This window comes from Hermetia illucens, chromosome 3, assembly GCF_905115235.1.
Source record: "Hermetia illucens chromosome 3, iHerIll2.2.curated.20191125, whole genome shotgun sequence".
NCBI classification, from domain to species: domain Eukaryota; kingdom Metazoa; phylum Arthropoda; class Insecta; order Diptera; family Stratiomyidae; genus Hermetia; species Hermetia illucens.
The window spans coordinates 161,081,637-161,095,802 of NC_051851.1; the positions used below are offsets into that span (position 1 = coordinate 161,081,637).

General features: G+C 49.1%; 2 protein-coding genes across 2 annotated transcripts in view; one reads left to right on the top strand and one right to left on the bottom strand.

Annotated features, from left to right (window-relative positions):
* The window catches only part of LOC119650714 (nuclear hormone receptor FTZ-F1 beta), a 129,176-nt gene extending 125,275 nt beyond the window's left edge, over positions 1–3,901 (bottom strand). Inside the window, exon 1 of the mRNA XM_038053724.1 lies at positions 2,308–3,901. The gene's annotated coding sequence lies outside the window, so the exon portion shown is untranslated. The remainder of the gene's footprint in view (positions 1–2,307) is intronic.
* A 6,480-nt stretch (positions 3,902–10,381) lies between these two features.
* The window catches only part of LOC119651164 (ras-related protein Rab-9B), a 33,931-nt gene continuing 30,146 nt past the window's right edge, over positions 10,382–14,166 (top strand). Inside the window, exon 1 of the mRNA XM_038054582.1 lies at positions 10,382–10,927. Within this exon, the coding sequence (XP_037910510.1) occupies positions 10,736–10,927 (192 nt within the window). The 5' untranslated portion in view covers positions 10,382–10,735. The remainder of the gene's footprint in view (positions 10,928–14,166) is intronic.

Consider the following 14,166-nt stretch of genomic DNA (forward strand, 5'->3'; position numbering starts at 1 on the left):
ATAAATCCAACCAAAACGGAACTGACGCTATTCACTACCAAGCCAAAAATACCCGAATTCCACCTCCTGCAGCTGAACGAACAAGGATTGGTTCTTTCTGGTAAAGTATCTGGATGTAATTCCGAATCCGAAGCTAAATTGGAGATTGTACATAAAACTGTGGGTTAAGGAGACTTGTATAGCCTTCTATGCCTGCAAGAGAACCTTTGTAAAGATATTGGGTCTACCCCCGAGGATGGTTCTCTCGATATACACAGTTGTGGTGCATCCCATCCTAACGTATGGCTCTATTGTGTGTTGGCAAGCTTTAAAGAAAAAGTACAACAGAAAGAAGCTTAATCGGATTTAAAGAACCAGATGTGCAGTTGCTAACGGGGCTCTGTAATCCTCCCCGGCAGATGTTCTCAATGCACTCCTGCATCTCCTTCCTCTAGAGCTCCATACTAAATACGTTATAGCGTGCAGTGCCATTAGACTACGCGAGTCTGGATGCTGGACAACGAAGTCCCACGGTCATAGTAACAAATTACATCGGGAAAATTCGAGTATTCCCTTTGAACTACGTCACACATAAGCCGAACTTCATAGGAAACTTTGCTGTAGAGTTTCCAACCAGGCCAGAGTGGAAGATCGGCGGCGTGTTGCAAGGCTATGACTCAGCGTTCTTCACCGAGGAATTAAAGATGGTTTGTGGGCTTGGTGCGGGGTTTTTCTCCAATAAATACCTTGCATCCGAGTCGTACAGTCTCCCAGCTTTTACCAGTGTATTTCAAGCGGAAAAGTTGGTGATACTGGAAGCCTGTCGATGGCTGGGGCATGATCCGATCCTTAAGCGTAACAAAGGCATTCTGATTGACATCTCAACGGCTATTAAAACCTTACACTCTGCGGAGAATCATCCAGGTTAGTGGAGCAGTGTAGAAACGCGCTTAACAGTTTTGACGGCACGGTCGAGGCCACCCTTCTATGGGTTGCCGGTCATAGGAACATAGAGGGAAATGAGCCGTATTGGACAGATTAGGCTCTCATCTTGGCAGTTCTCTGGTGAATACAGTCCCCCGCTGGCGACTGTCAAGGCGTAGTCTACTCGCTCTATCCAGAAGCCACGGACTTCAGATGGCGAAGGTTCACCACATGTGCCAGCCCGATCGCGAGAGCCTCTCTGCCAGACGCGTGCAAATGCATACAAGATTATGGCGGTCTGCACAGGACACTAGCCCATAAGGAAATATGTCGCCAGGCTCGGCATACCCTACAATTCGCATTGTCGAAGATGCGGAGAAGAGAAAGAAACCATCAGGCACTTCCTTTGCGATTGCCCAGCTTTATCTAGAGTCAGGCTGCCGACATTAGGTGCACTATTCTTTGGAGATCTCAGAGAAATTTCTAGGCAGGGTGGGAGAGCTGCTTTCTTTTGTGAATGCTACCGGCTGCCTCCGAAGATCTGAGCCGACTGGAGTCTGCCTCCTTGCTCTCATAACAGCAATCATGGTTTTGGAAGTTTGAGGCATCAAAACGGCGCATCACAGCGCTAATTGCTGATACCTACCTACTATTTCGCTTGCTTTTCTCCTTATCAGCACTGGCAGACGCAAGAATGGGCCTTGATTTTTAGCATTTGCTACCATGGAGGTACTCTCACACGCACCCCTATCAAATTTGTAAAGCAGCTTTTGCGCCTGTTCGTTTCCTGCTCTCTCTTCTCTCTCCTACAGTCTTTTTTCGTATATTTTTTTTATTTTTATTAATTTGATTTTCAATGAGATTGTGTTCCAATATCATTGTCACAGTTAATGCTGTGCACGTGAAAAACTTGCTGCAATGGGACAGCACAAAGATGAACACAAGCGTCCATGACCGGGATTAGAGCTCAGGATAACAAGACCAAGAGGCTGAAGTTGAACTGACTCGATCATTGCGCCTGGATCGACTTTAATAACTTTTTGTGGCACAAAATCTCTTTTTTCATATCTCACTTGTCGCGCTAGTGGTACCAAACCTAAGAATCCTTTTTTAAAAAACAGAGCATGTAAGATTCAATGCAAACTTCATCGGGAAGGACCGGATTTGTTCAAGGACAAAGAAAACATAATGAAAAGGAGCATTAAGTAAACTTTTACCATCTCATTAAGAGATCAAAGCCAAATGTTGATTTTTTTTTTAAATCAACCCAGCACAAGCCTAGCAAGGCGTTAATTAATTAGAGTGGGAGGCCAGGGAACTTGGTCTCCACCCGCCAGGACGTTTGGTGAAGGTTGATTAACGATAAAAAGCTCGGCAAGCCCGATAAAAGTGAAAAATACTCACCTTGGCAATCTTCCGAAAAAACCTGGCAAACGCCTCAGTATCACAATAGTCCCAATAAAAAGTCAATTCCTAGAAACTGCAAAATCTTTTCCTGACCATATTCCCTGGTCGCCAACTACGACAAAGTCACCACCGCGCGGCACGGCTCCTTGCAGTCCCCACCAGTTCCCGGCGACCTGCTGTTGCCGTTGTAGGTCGTGGAACCGTGATGGCACCTAACACAATCAGCCCGAGTACGCGAGTCACCTTCTTCACGCCGCAAGACCGCGTAACAAAAACGCACAAAGTTTATTGACACTTGAACGCGGCTGGCCGACGATGTTGTGGCTGCTGGCAGCGAACAAACGAGCAGAAATCCACCGCGACACGACGGCCCGAAGACGTTGTGCACTGTCCACGGCGACGAGTGAGCAGCGAGCGCTAGAACGCCACGAAACCGTACACCGTCTCGAATCTTTCGAGCGCCGTCACTTGCACACCGCCGTCTCAGCCGGACCGGACCAGTCAGGCGGCGTACAGGTATTCCAGAGCGGCAAGGGGCGACCCCCGGTTAAACAAAAAACCGCGTTCTGCTATGCCAGTGCAGAGCGAAATGCCGCACACTTTCAAACCACTTCCCGCGCTCCGAACGCCGATGACACACAGGATCCCTTGCACAATTCATTCACCCTGAGCACGTCCCTGAACTACTCCGCTCACTACGCCAGCCCAACGCCGGCCCTGTCCACTCCGCCAACTACCGCTGTCACTCGACCTGTCAGACGATGCCTCTCCGTCTGTCCTTTTCTGGCGCACGTGGTCGTCAAGGTCGTTCTCGCTCGACACTGTAAATATTTTTGCAATCCGCGTCCGCCTCCGACCGCCGGCACAACTTTACACTCCCCTCCCGGCCGCGCCGCCCCCTCACTAACACTGTCTCCTCCGCCGCGTATACCGACACGCCGTAAGGTCGCGCCGCTGCAGCTGTGTGCAGCCACGACGTTCGACGACTCACCTCAGTCGCACGAACCGAGTCAAGCGAAGCAAAGAAGAAAACACAACTCGCCTCTGTCAACGCCGAGTGCGGCGCTCGATGCCCCCGAAACCTTGAAAATCCCAAATCCGTTGCAGGAAGCACTGCCTCCGCGCGCCCCCTCCCTGCACCCGACCGTGCGGGGGATGCTCCAGGAAGCGATCCTTGCACCTGGCACTGGGCCACCCGCGGCCACTTCCGCGACACAGAATCCTCTCGGTCCAGGCGTGCGGCCAGACACCGCTCACTTGCACTGTCAATTCACCAGCGACCACCAAAATAACGAGTTGACATCATTTCCGCGAGCGCCAGCCACACGCGCTTCCTCGTTTGTCGTTTGCTTCGCTTTCTCGAGCCAAGGAATCTCGAATTCGCGCAACTCTCGCCACCTCGCACGCGGACTGTGTGAAAACTGCGGCGTAGCAAGGCCAGCGACGGTTCTTCTGTGAATTCTGAGCGACCCCAATGACGACAAATCCGCTTGGGCAGTGGACTCGCGCGAAACTCGCCCTGTCGAGCCGTCAAAGTGGACAAGAGCGAAACTGGAAATGAGCGACGCAGGTCTCCCGTTGGACAGGTAGCAAGCCGATGACGGCAACAAGCAGACAGGTTGCGCGATGGGACGCGACGCGATGCGGTGTTGTGCGAGCGCTGTCAGATGTTGAGAGGGAAATTCGGGTGAGATGTGGTCATGACGAGAAGGGAAAAATTTGATTTGAATTGGGACTGAGGCGATTTTGAAGTGGGAAAAGCGGAAGTGACATTTTTCGTTTTTAACCGTGTTTCATGACATTCAGGTTCATTATAAGAAAAAACTCAGCCGATCAAGGACACTTCCTAAAAAAATTGAAAACATTCGGAAAATGTTTACTGAGGTAAAATAACTATTTTACACTGGTCAACATGAAAAAATGGACAGACACTCTGATGGGTGATCTTCACTAATTTTGGGTCGCTGAATTAGAATATGACCACCACGCTCCATTTTTCTGTCACACCCCTATTTTGGCCGAAATTGAGGTGAATTCGGTAAATTCATTCGGTAAATTTCATCTAATCTACTCATGTCTGAGTGAAGAATGCCAACTTAAACCTAAAATTACAGGAATGGATGGCTTCAGTAGAAAGGCAGCGTCTCAGCGGGTAGGCGAGGAAAGTGCAGGAATTTTGCAGTCTTGCAGATAAATTACTGAGGAAGCTATCACCATACCTGGCAGGTAGGGATAAAATGCAAATTCAAAAATGAGAAGAAGAAGAAAGTTGAGGTCCGGTACGGATAACGAGCGAAAGTCGTCTAACTTCTTGACTGAGTCGGGCTCCCGTAATGGACAGCACGGCGTCTAAACCGCTAGTCGTGGGGCGGTTCGACGTCTAGGCGCCACCACGACCAGGAGAATTACTCCGCCTCCTTCAGCTGTTTCCCCACAATCTGTGGCGACCAGTGCAAGAGGTTCGCGTAGGCAGCGGAAGAAGTGGACTGAAGAAATGAACATCTTCATCATGCGCTCCTACTACGAAATAACGGTGGGGCGGGAGTGTTTTCTTGACACCGTTAACGTCCACAAGGAAGGTTCGGTCGTTGAATCTCTGGACCACTCGGTGCGGTCCTGTATAAAGCTGCTCCAACGGTTTCTTAATAACATCGATCCATGTCCTTAAAAACGAACGGATGATGTGATGTGTGTCTAGCCGGGGGTACTGGCCGGATAGCGTTGAAGAGTCGGCAGTGTTCCAAGACGAAGTCGTGTGGAGTAGGCTCGGTGGAACTCTTTGGCAAAATGAACTCGTGCGGTATGCGCAGCGATGTGCTGAACGCCATGTTGGGCGGTGATGATGACAAGTCCTTCCAAAAGGTGGTACGGAGACCCAAAAGGACAGCCATGGGTGGTCGAAGCAAGGAAGTCTCTGGTGTACACTTCAGGGCAGCGTTAAGTGTTCTGTGCATCCGCTGGGCCATGCCGTTTTTCTGTGGATGATATGCCGTTGTGTGAACATGGTGTGCAACCACAAGGCGGTCGAGGTTAGACATCAGCTCCGCCTCGAATTGGCGGCCTTGATCCGCTACGATCTTTACTGGTGTGCTAAAGATGGAAATCCAGTGGTCGAAGAGAGCGCTGACGACCTTTACGTCTTGTACGGAAACCGCTTGAAGTCAGCGAATGTAGCGGTCGATGATTGTAAGACAGTTTTCGTAACCCTCACAAAGTGGCATCTTGACCACATCTAGGAGGGTGTGGTCAAAGGGCCAGACCGGAATTCGGAAATTGCCTAGCTCGGTGCCGTTGTGGCGATGAACCTTCGAGAGTTGACACGGAACGCATTATTTGATCCAGCCAAAAACCTCCTTACGGAGACTGGGCCAGAAGAATTTAACCGCTACCATCTTGGCTGTGGTGCGTCTGGATGGGAGAGCTGGTGTGCCGTATCGAAGGCTTGGCGACGAAGGGAAGGCGGTAGGTACGGCTTGATTTTCCCATTGAGCTTCGCATAATAGGCCTCTTGGCCGTCGAGATTGAGCCGGTGCAATTTGAGGCGAGGACTGGCGAGGAGGTGAGGAAGCTGAATCTCCTTGTCTTTACAGATATCTCTGTGGCCATATAGGCAGTCTCAACTCATGAGAGAACGTCGGCGACCATGTTGTCCGCACCTGGCGTGTATTGCAGGCTCGCGTCGAATTGGCTAATAAAGTTGCCTGCTCTGCCTGGGCGAAGCCTTGTCAGAGCGTTGCGCTGGTGCGACGGAGAGCGGTCGGTAATCGATCTGAATGACGAAATTTCACCCTTCGAAAATGCGCTGAACGTACTTGATAGCCGTGAAGACAGCCAAGAGCCCGCGATCGTACGTTGATTATCGCTACTCAGTGTCCGATAATTTCCTCGAAAAGAAGCCCAAGGGAACCCAGATGCCGTTAGGCCGCTGCTGATCGAGTACCGCACCGAGAGCTGTGTTCGAGGCATCGGTCCGAAGAGCCAGCAGTTGGAATGGCTCGAAGAAGGCTGTGGTTGCTGCAGTTGCTATGTTTGTTTTTCAGTGTTCGGTGTCCACCGTTTGGTTTCGCACCGTTTTAGAAGCTCAGAGAGAGGCGCCCGGCACTGGACGGTGTGTGCGATGCAACGCCAGTAATAATTGATTATACTGAGGAAGTGCCTAAGCTGCGATGTGTTGGTCGGTTTCGGAAACTCGATGATAGCACGCGCTTACGGTGGTGGTGGTCGGAAGCCTTTGCTATTGACAGAGAATTCTGTGAAGATGACCTCTGGGAGACCGACTTGGCACTTGCTTCAGTTAATCCGGAGCTTAGCTTGGTTTCGAAAAGCTAGCCTAAGTGACGTTCATGCTAGTCGTTAGCGTCGGAAAAGACTAAGATGCCATCCTGGTAGGTCTGAACGAAAGGGAGCTTTTTGAGGAGGTGATTCATGGTGCGCTGTATAGTCCGCGCGGCGTTCTTCAGACCCAGCGGAATGCCAAGAAATTCAAAAAGACCGAAGGGCGTAGTAACCGCGGTCTTGCAGATATCGTCCGGGGCCATCGGGATCTGATCGAATACCCTGAATCGAAAACCTTGAAAACTGAACCACTGACATCTTACGAATATGCCGGTGGTCACGTAGTAACAATTTCTGATGGATCGGCAAGTCAGCGTTCGAGCCAGCAGTGGCTTGATGAACTTAGTCGGCGATAGTGAACGGCCAGTGGAAGGACCGGCGTAGCTCGAGGATGACCTGCTGGGTGCAGACGGCCAAAATGAGTGTTACGTTAGCGGATTGCAATGTCAGGCTTTGCTTCTGAAGAGGTTTAGCTGAGTATCGCTTCTGGACAGAATAGAGGGCAGAGCCTGAATCGATTAAGAAACGTATTTTCCTGCTGCGGTCGGAGACATAGAGCCGTTTCTCGGATGTTTCGCCAGTGATTGTCGCAGCATGCATCGCCGACGACTCTAGTTTTCATGGTAACAGGGAGAGTTTTGCGCAGGAAAACTGCAGGGTTTCCTGCAGCGTATAGCCAGGGTGCTATGTTTGCTGTGGTACCAACAACACCCTGGCCCGGGGTCTGGTCCCGGAGTTGCCAAACGACCACGCTAATGAAGGAGCCCTCGTAACTCAGAGTGGCCCTGTGGTTGAGGTTGCGTGGTTGCAGGAGGAGGTCGCGGGTGAGCGTGATGAGCTAGGCCAGTGCATAACTCCTTGGCTACGCGGTCCCCCGTGAGCTGGACGACACTCGGCTTGATGGTGGGGTGGGGGCACATGAGCGTGATGTGTTCTTGGCACAGAAACCTGGGATGATCTGGTACATCTCATCGACAACATCTGCAAGTTCGTCTAGCGTTTGGTTCTTGATGAGGAGCAACTTTCTGCGAATTTGCTTAGGTGGGAGGTCCAGTCATTTGACCCTAATGATGTCATCAGCTATGCGCGTGTCTGTGAGGGAGCGCATATGGCGTAGTAGCTGCGAGGGGCGTCAGCCGTTGAGTTCGACGCCAGTGAGCAGCTTGTGTAGCTGAGGGTCCGGGGAATCTGTCATCTTGGAGATGATGGCGTCGAGTACGCTTCGGTCGGCGGCGGCGAGCGTATGACGACTGAAATTTCACCGGCGATAACCAAATCCAAGGCCGACAGGGTCAGGTTGTATCGCGAAGCATTGTTCGTGATCCAATAGAATTGAAACTCGATTTGCAGAAACCATAAGTCTAGGTGAGAGCACCAGAAGGGGGGCACCTTCATCATCATCATCATTAACGTCGCAACAACCGATAAGGTCCGCCAATTCGATATGCCTAAAAGCTGCCTGGTATCTTGGCCTACGACATCACTCCTTCTCAGTCAGGGCCTTTCTTTTTTTTTATATACATTGAAAGGTGGAAAATTTCAAAACCTACCGCTGGCTCCTGCCGTAAGGTTATGTGAGACTTTTACTCACTAAAACCACCTCTTTCTCCTTCGCTCACCACGCGGTTCCCTATTACGTCGCGGGGCAGAATCACGATCATGAACTGTGGCTCCTGTCGTTATTTGTAACGAAGCTCCTCCTCCTCAGCAGATTGTGGATCGCCCTCATTAATTTTTCCTCTGCCTTCCAAGATGTTTCAGAGGTTAGCATATGGTCCACGATATTCTCGGTTGTCAACCGTGCCCCGGCGTCAATTTACGCCTCCGCTCTGTGTGCGGCGAACCGCGGACACTTAAAAACAACATGCTCTACATTCTCCGGAATCATCACGCATGTCGGGTAATACGGGGAGTCGTCACGCCCGAAGTGATAAGAGTGTGCGCGGTACCCTTCGTGTCCGCTTAGGAATTGAGTAGGTGGCAACTAACCTCACCGTGCCTTCGTTTGGTGTGTCCAGCGTCCAGATTTTTCTTCTATTTGCTTCCAACTTCATAGACGGTGCCCAGAATGGAGCTGCATAAAGCAAAATAAAGCTGACAGCCCTTGAGATCAAAAGCCGACGGCTTTGCCTAGGACCTAAGTGGTGGTATTTGAAAATATTCTTGGCAACAATGTAGCCACTCCGGAAGCCTTGGTTGCTAAATTTTCAAGATGGGACTTGAATTTCAGTCGTTGGTCAACCATGACTCGACCTGATATAAAAAATGTGAGTACCTCGGCCTCATCAATATCTTGTGCTACGATAGTCACTCCGATATCGTCTGCGAAGACAATGATTGTCACTCATTTGGGTAGCTGCAACTTTAAAATTCCGTCATACATTATTATCCACAGGAGAGGACGGAGGACTGATCCTTGTGGAACCCCGCAGATTGTTGTATACGTCTTAGGTCCATCGTCTGAATCGTAACACAATATGCTCTCCTGGAGAAATTCCATGACTATATGCACCAGATATTTACGAATGCCCAATTTGGCTAAAACCGTAATTATTTTGCTTCATTTTGCCGTATCAAAGGCATTCTTCATGTCGAGAGTAACTACCGCGCAAGATTTAATGGCCTCCATTGCCTTTTCCGCAATTTCCTTCACCGTGCTGATGGCATTGACAGTAGATCTTTAGCCTTCCGTAATCCGAACTGCCTGCCTGAGAGAACACCCTCCTTTTCTGTGATTGGTACAAGCCTATTGAAGATGACTCGTTCGAAAAGTTTGCCGATGCCGTTTAGTAGGCAGGTCTATAAGACAATGGATCACCCAAAAGTTTGTTTGGCTTCGGGATTAGCACAAGCTTCTGTCTCCCCCACTCTTCCGGGAAAATCCCATCTATGAGACACGTCGTAAATGTTTCAGCGAACCACCTTGGAACTGTTTCGACGGCCACTATCAGTGCTTTATTCGGAATGCCGTCTAAACCTGGGGCTTTATTTTCGGCAATCTTCTTCACGGCTTCCAGGTCTTCGTCAGTGGTTACCTCGGGAATTTCACCGAGATCTATCTGGACAGTTAGAGATCGATTCACTTGAAACTTGTGGGAAAAAAGAGCTAATGATATCCCGGGATAGGGGATAGGGTTGGTTATCGGCGGTGAGCGCTTTCCCTTGATTGATGTCATAACGGCCTTGTGAGCACTTCCCCATGGGTCGAAGTCCGCTTGCTTGCATAACCTCTTGAATTGTTCAGTTTTACTTCTAGAGATAGCTGCTTGCAATTGTTTCCTCGCCTTCTTATATTGGTTGTACAACGCTTCAGATTCAGGCTGGTTTCTGCTACGTTGGCTGTGTTTTTGGCTTTAAGGCAAACTTTACGAAGTTCTTCGATTTCGGCATTCCACCAGAAGTTGGGCATTTATTTTTTTAGTACCGTACGGCGGGGCAGGCAGCAGCCACCCGACCCCGCAACATAATACCCTCTTTCAGTTGTTACCTAAGGTGAAGGCCTGATAAATTTAGCTCCTTAAACGAACCTTCTACGGACAAAAATATTTATTTATTTATGCAGCAATGATAACGAACTTCTGGAAAGACGTCACTACACCCACCGCGCCATCTTTATTCTCTACATAAACTTAGACGTAATTTCTGCAGTAGCGTACGTCAAATTTCCTCTCCCGGGGGCACAGATGCCGATTGTTTTGTATAATCAGCTGAGATTGCTTCCGTCGTGAGAGTGACGTTCGCCGACCTGTCACTGTCAATTTGTCGATATTTTGCGTGTCTTCTCTTTTGTTGTGCAAAATCTTGTCCGGTTTCCGCATTCGCGTGTTTCCCTTTTACCAAATAATTCGCCACAAAGCAAGACGAGTGCGGTCCGAAATACCACGCCGAAGGTCATCTAGAAATCGCCTGTGATCGCGGATTTAACTCGGAAGTGTAATGCCAAAAGTAAACAAAGTGTGTCAGTAAAAGAACCAAAAAAGTGGCGTAGTTAGGCTGGATTAAGTGCGACGATTTCTAGATTAAGCTTAATGTGTCGGAGTTGAGATAACCCATCGGAAACGCGCGAATATCCCAAGAAACTCTGCCGAAAATGGCTAACATGCGACCACCCAGCAAATCGACTTTGCTGAAAGTTGTGATTTTGGGCGACGGCGGTGTGGGGAAAAGTTGCTTAATGAACAGATTCGTCTCGAATAGGTTCGACGAGAACAGTTTCCACACAATAGGTGTGGAGTTCATGAATAAAGACATCGAGGTTGACGGCCAAAAGTACACACTGCAGGTGAGTGACTTCCGCTGATTGCATTGGGGTGGGAAGTGCTTTGTCCTTGCTGATTGCCCATCGTTCGGGCCTGGAGGCAAGTGGCGTAGTCCAAAGTTCAACTCTAAGTCGATTAAGTTCTATTGTTTCGAATCGGTGAACAATTGCCGCCAGCCTGTTGCCGGTGGCATGAGCGAGAAAGCTACGGAGCCACAACCGGAGCAGCTGCGGACACACCAAGAGCATTGGGGGCAATGAAAGTCAAGTGCGGAGGAAAGCAGCTGATCTACTTCGCACTCTCGTCGCTGATGGTGGAGCGAACATATTTTGCTCTAATTAACGTAACAAGCAACGGGGAACTATCGCCCGCAGCACCTACACTTTCCCACGACTCCCAAGGGAGCTCCAATTACTTAAACAACGGAAAGAAACTAGCATAAAACTGATTTTTGTTCCTCCTTTATCGCGACGCAATTAAAACTAGCAATAAATCCGTTTAAGGAGTTTTAAGTTGGAACTTCCTCTTGGAAGTTCTCCGTTTGCCTCCCGGCATGCGAATTTTGATGCCAAAGCGAAAAGATAGTGTTATCTTGCACGTAGTTTCCCTGCTATAAACCCCCACTATCCGCTCCCACTAATACCATGAGCCCCTTCCCGGAAGTCTCGAACTATGCGTCAACTGACAACGAAGGCATTCCTCGAGGAAATTAAAACATTTCCCGAAAATGAACTTTAACGGGAGCAAGTTGAAGAAAACTGACTCAGCCGAGATCCCAGACTAATCTATGACCCAGATAAGGTACCGCGAAATGGCACAAACTCCCCCAACTAGGCGGCAAATGGCTCAATTTAACGTGTCGACGCTGGAAGGTGCAGTCCCGAATCGGCGAGATAAGTTTCAATATCAGCAGAAATATGGCCCAAGGAACCCCCGGGGGATGCTCTGCACTTAAGTCAAACATTTCGAGAAGTTCAAACAGAAAGTTGAAAGTTGGGCCGGCCGAGCGGTGGAGCGATGCAGGGCGGTGTGAGCAATATCTTCCGTTTCTGGAAAAATATTTACTCGACACAGGCGAACGTAAAGCCAATTAAGTGATGTTAAAGGTTTGCTGGTGCTCGGGGTGGTGCTTAAATGATTCCCCAAACAAAGTAGATAACTCCGTATGAGCTTGTAAGTTTGCACTTTACGGGATTTCTCGCAATTGCCGAGCGTAGTTGTTGAGTTGTGCCGTGCGATTCGAGGAGCAAGCGGGGGGACCATTTCGAGTGTAATCCAATTTACAGTCGCTTTCAAACAAAGTTTATTACTTTCTGGGACTTTGATTCATATCAGGACTCTCTGCCGAATTTTGTTTGCTTTCGGTTCTATTGGTTCGGCCACAATGCAAGTTGCAAAAGGTTCAAGAATGTAATTGCTTCGAATTTGGGACTGGAAAACGATGTTGATGCATTTTATTGCTCCCGGGGATTTCCGTTCCGTTTTTTTTGAATGAGTGCACACCAGTATCGGATGGTTTGCCGGTTTTGATATGAAAGAGTTTGAAAGTTATGGATGCACTCTAGATTTTTCAATTTATCACAAGCTGTAAAATCCGCGGGGAGAGTCAATAAAGTTTGGAATTCCAAGAGCCATATAGAGGGCCTTGATAATGATCACGAAATAACGCTGGCAGGACTATAAAATGCGGATTAGTCTCTTGCTCAATGTAGCTTTCTTGTCAACCGAATGCATGGCTCTGGCTACATTTTTGATTTATCTGAAGTTTAAATTGATGTTAGTTTATAAGTTTGAGGCAATGACTTCAGAACATCCTGCTGGGAGTCCTGAGTCCGCACCCACTTCTTGACGGACCGGACCACTTGGGAAGCAACTTACTTCCTCTTTTGTAGTCCACGGACTCCTCTTTTTTGGGTTAAACACCTGCTCCTAGGGCAGAGGTGTGGCAGCACCTGATGAGTTGCCTCTGTCCTGGATGAAACCGTCAGCCAACTTTTTCGCTCTTTATTAGAATGCTGTTCTCTGACAAACTCCTCAAGTTTCTAGAGGTTACCATCGATTCAACAGAAACAACCTTCGGTGTCGTGTACGTCATTTCCGTCTATTGTCTCAACCAGCTCTTTGACCCAAGCCATCCGCTGTCGAGGAATACCTATTCAAGTGGCAAATCATTGCTTCTTATTTTAACGAGCGGTTAAAGCACTTGACGCCTACCCTGATTGGACAGGTGTATCAATTAAGGCCGCAAACTGCATTGCTGCCCTTGTCCGCAGACCGTAACCCTTTCGATTTCATAATTGCTTACCTTTACCTCTGGCTGGAAATCAGCAATATCAACGCGATGCCATCTGCAAATCCGACTTATGGGTGGAACCATTTGACTCCCGCCGTTAACAACACCGGATTTCAACTATCGGCGTATAAAACAATCGCTTCAATCCAGACTGCCACAGTTCCCAACTCTATAAAGCCAGGAAGTATGTTAGTCAATACCCAAAAGCATATGATGAATTCGTGCTCAGATTCCGTAAACTCTGCTCTCACTATCTCGCTCTTGAATAGCCAGACATATTCGGCCGCTCCAATACTCTCTCTTCTCAAAACGATTTACTGGTTCAATCCGGCCAATTAATTTTCTGTCCATAGTATTTTAGTGCTCAGAGGTGGCGGTGAGGAAGACGGAGCAAGCTTGTCGGCCAAACCAAAACCAAGCGGCCAAGGAGAACCTCCATTTAGGTGGCACCGGGAGACGTTGTACTCACTTTGGCTTGGGGGCCGTGATGCAGTAGGCGAATGCTCCAAAAGCCTAATCAGGGCGATCAGACCCGAGTCTGCACGGGGACTCATCTGAAGTGGCAAATTGGTCACGAAACCTCACCAGGGTACCAGGGGAACCGAGATAGCCTCTGGATTCTCATACTCCGGGTGAACTCCCGTTGGATGTGAGTACAGCTCGGTTGTTTGCGGTTGGCCCCCTAGTGGGAGCTTCATGGGAGTTGTGGTTATGCTCAAGCGAGGAGAGACCTTCGGGCCTCGGTGTGGTGTTGCGTTTCAACACGGGTGCCGTACTCCTTAGTTCGGTAGAGATTTAGGTAGGTCTTGCATCCACCAGTATGAATGCTAAGCCATGCACTTGGTATAGACTGGTACCGTTGTTGCTTGTCACAGCGGGTCTCTGATTGTGGTCCCAAAATCAATCCGTGTCCTAAGAAGATCGTGGGATTAAGTCGTCCAGACAGGTGGTCACGTTAAACCCTCAAGG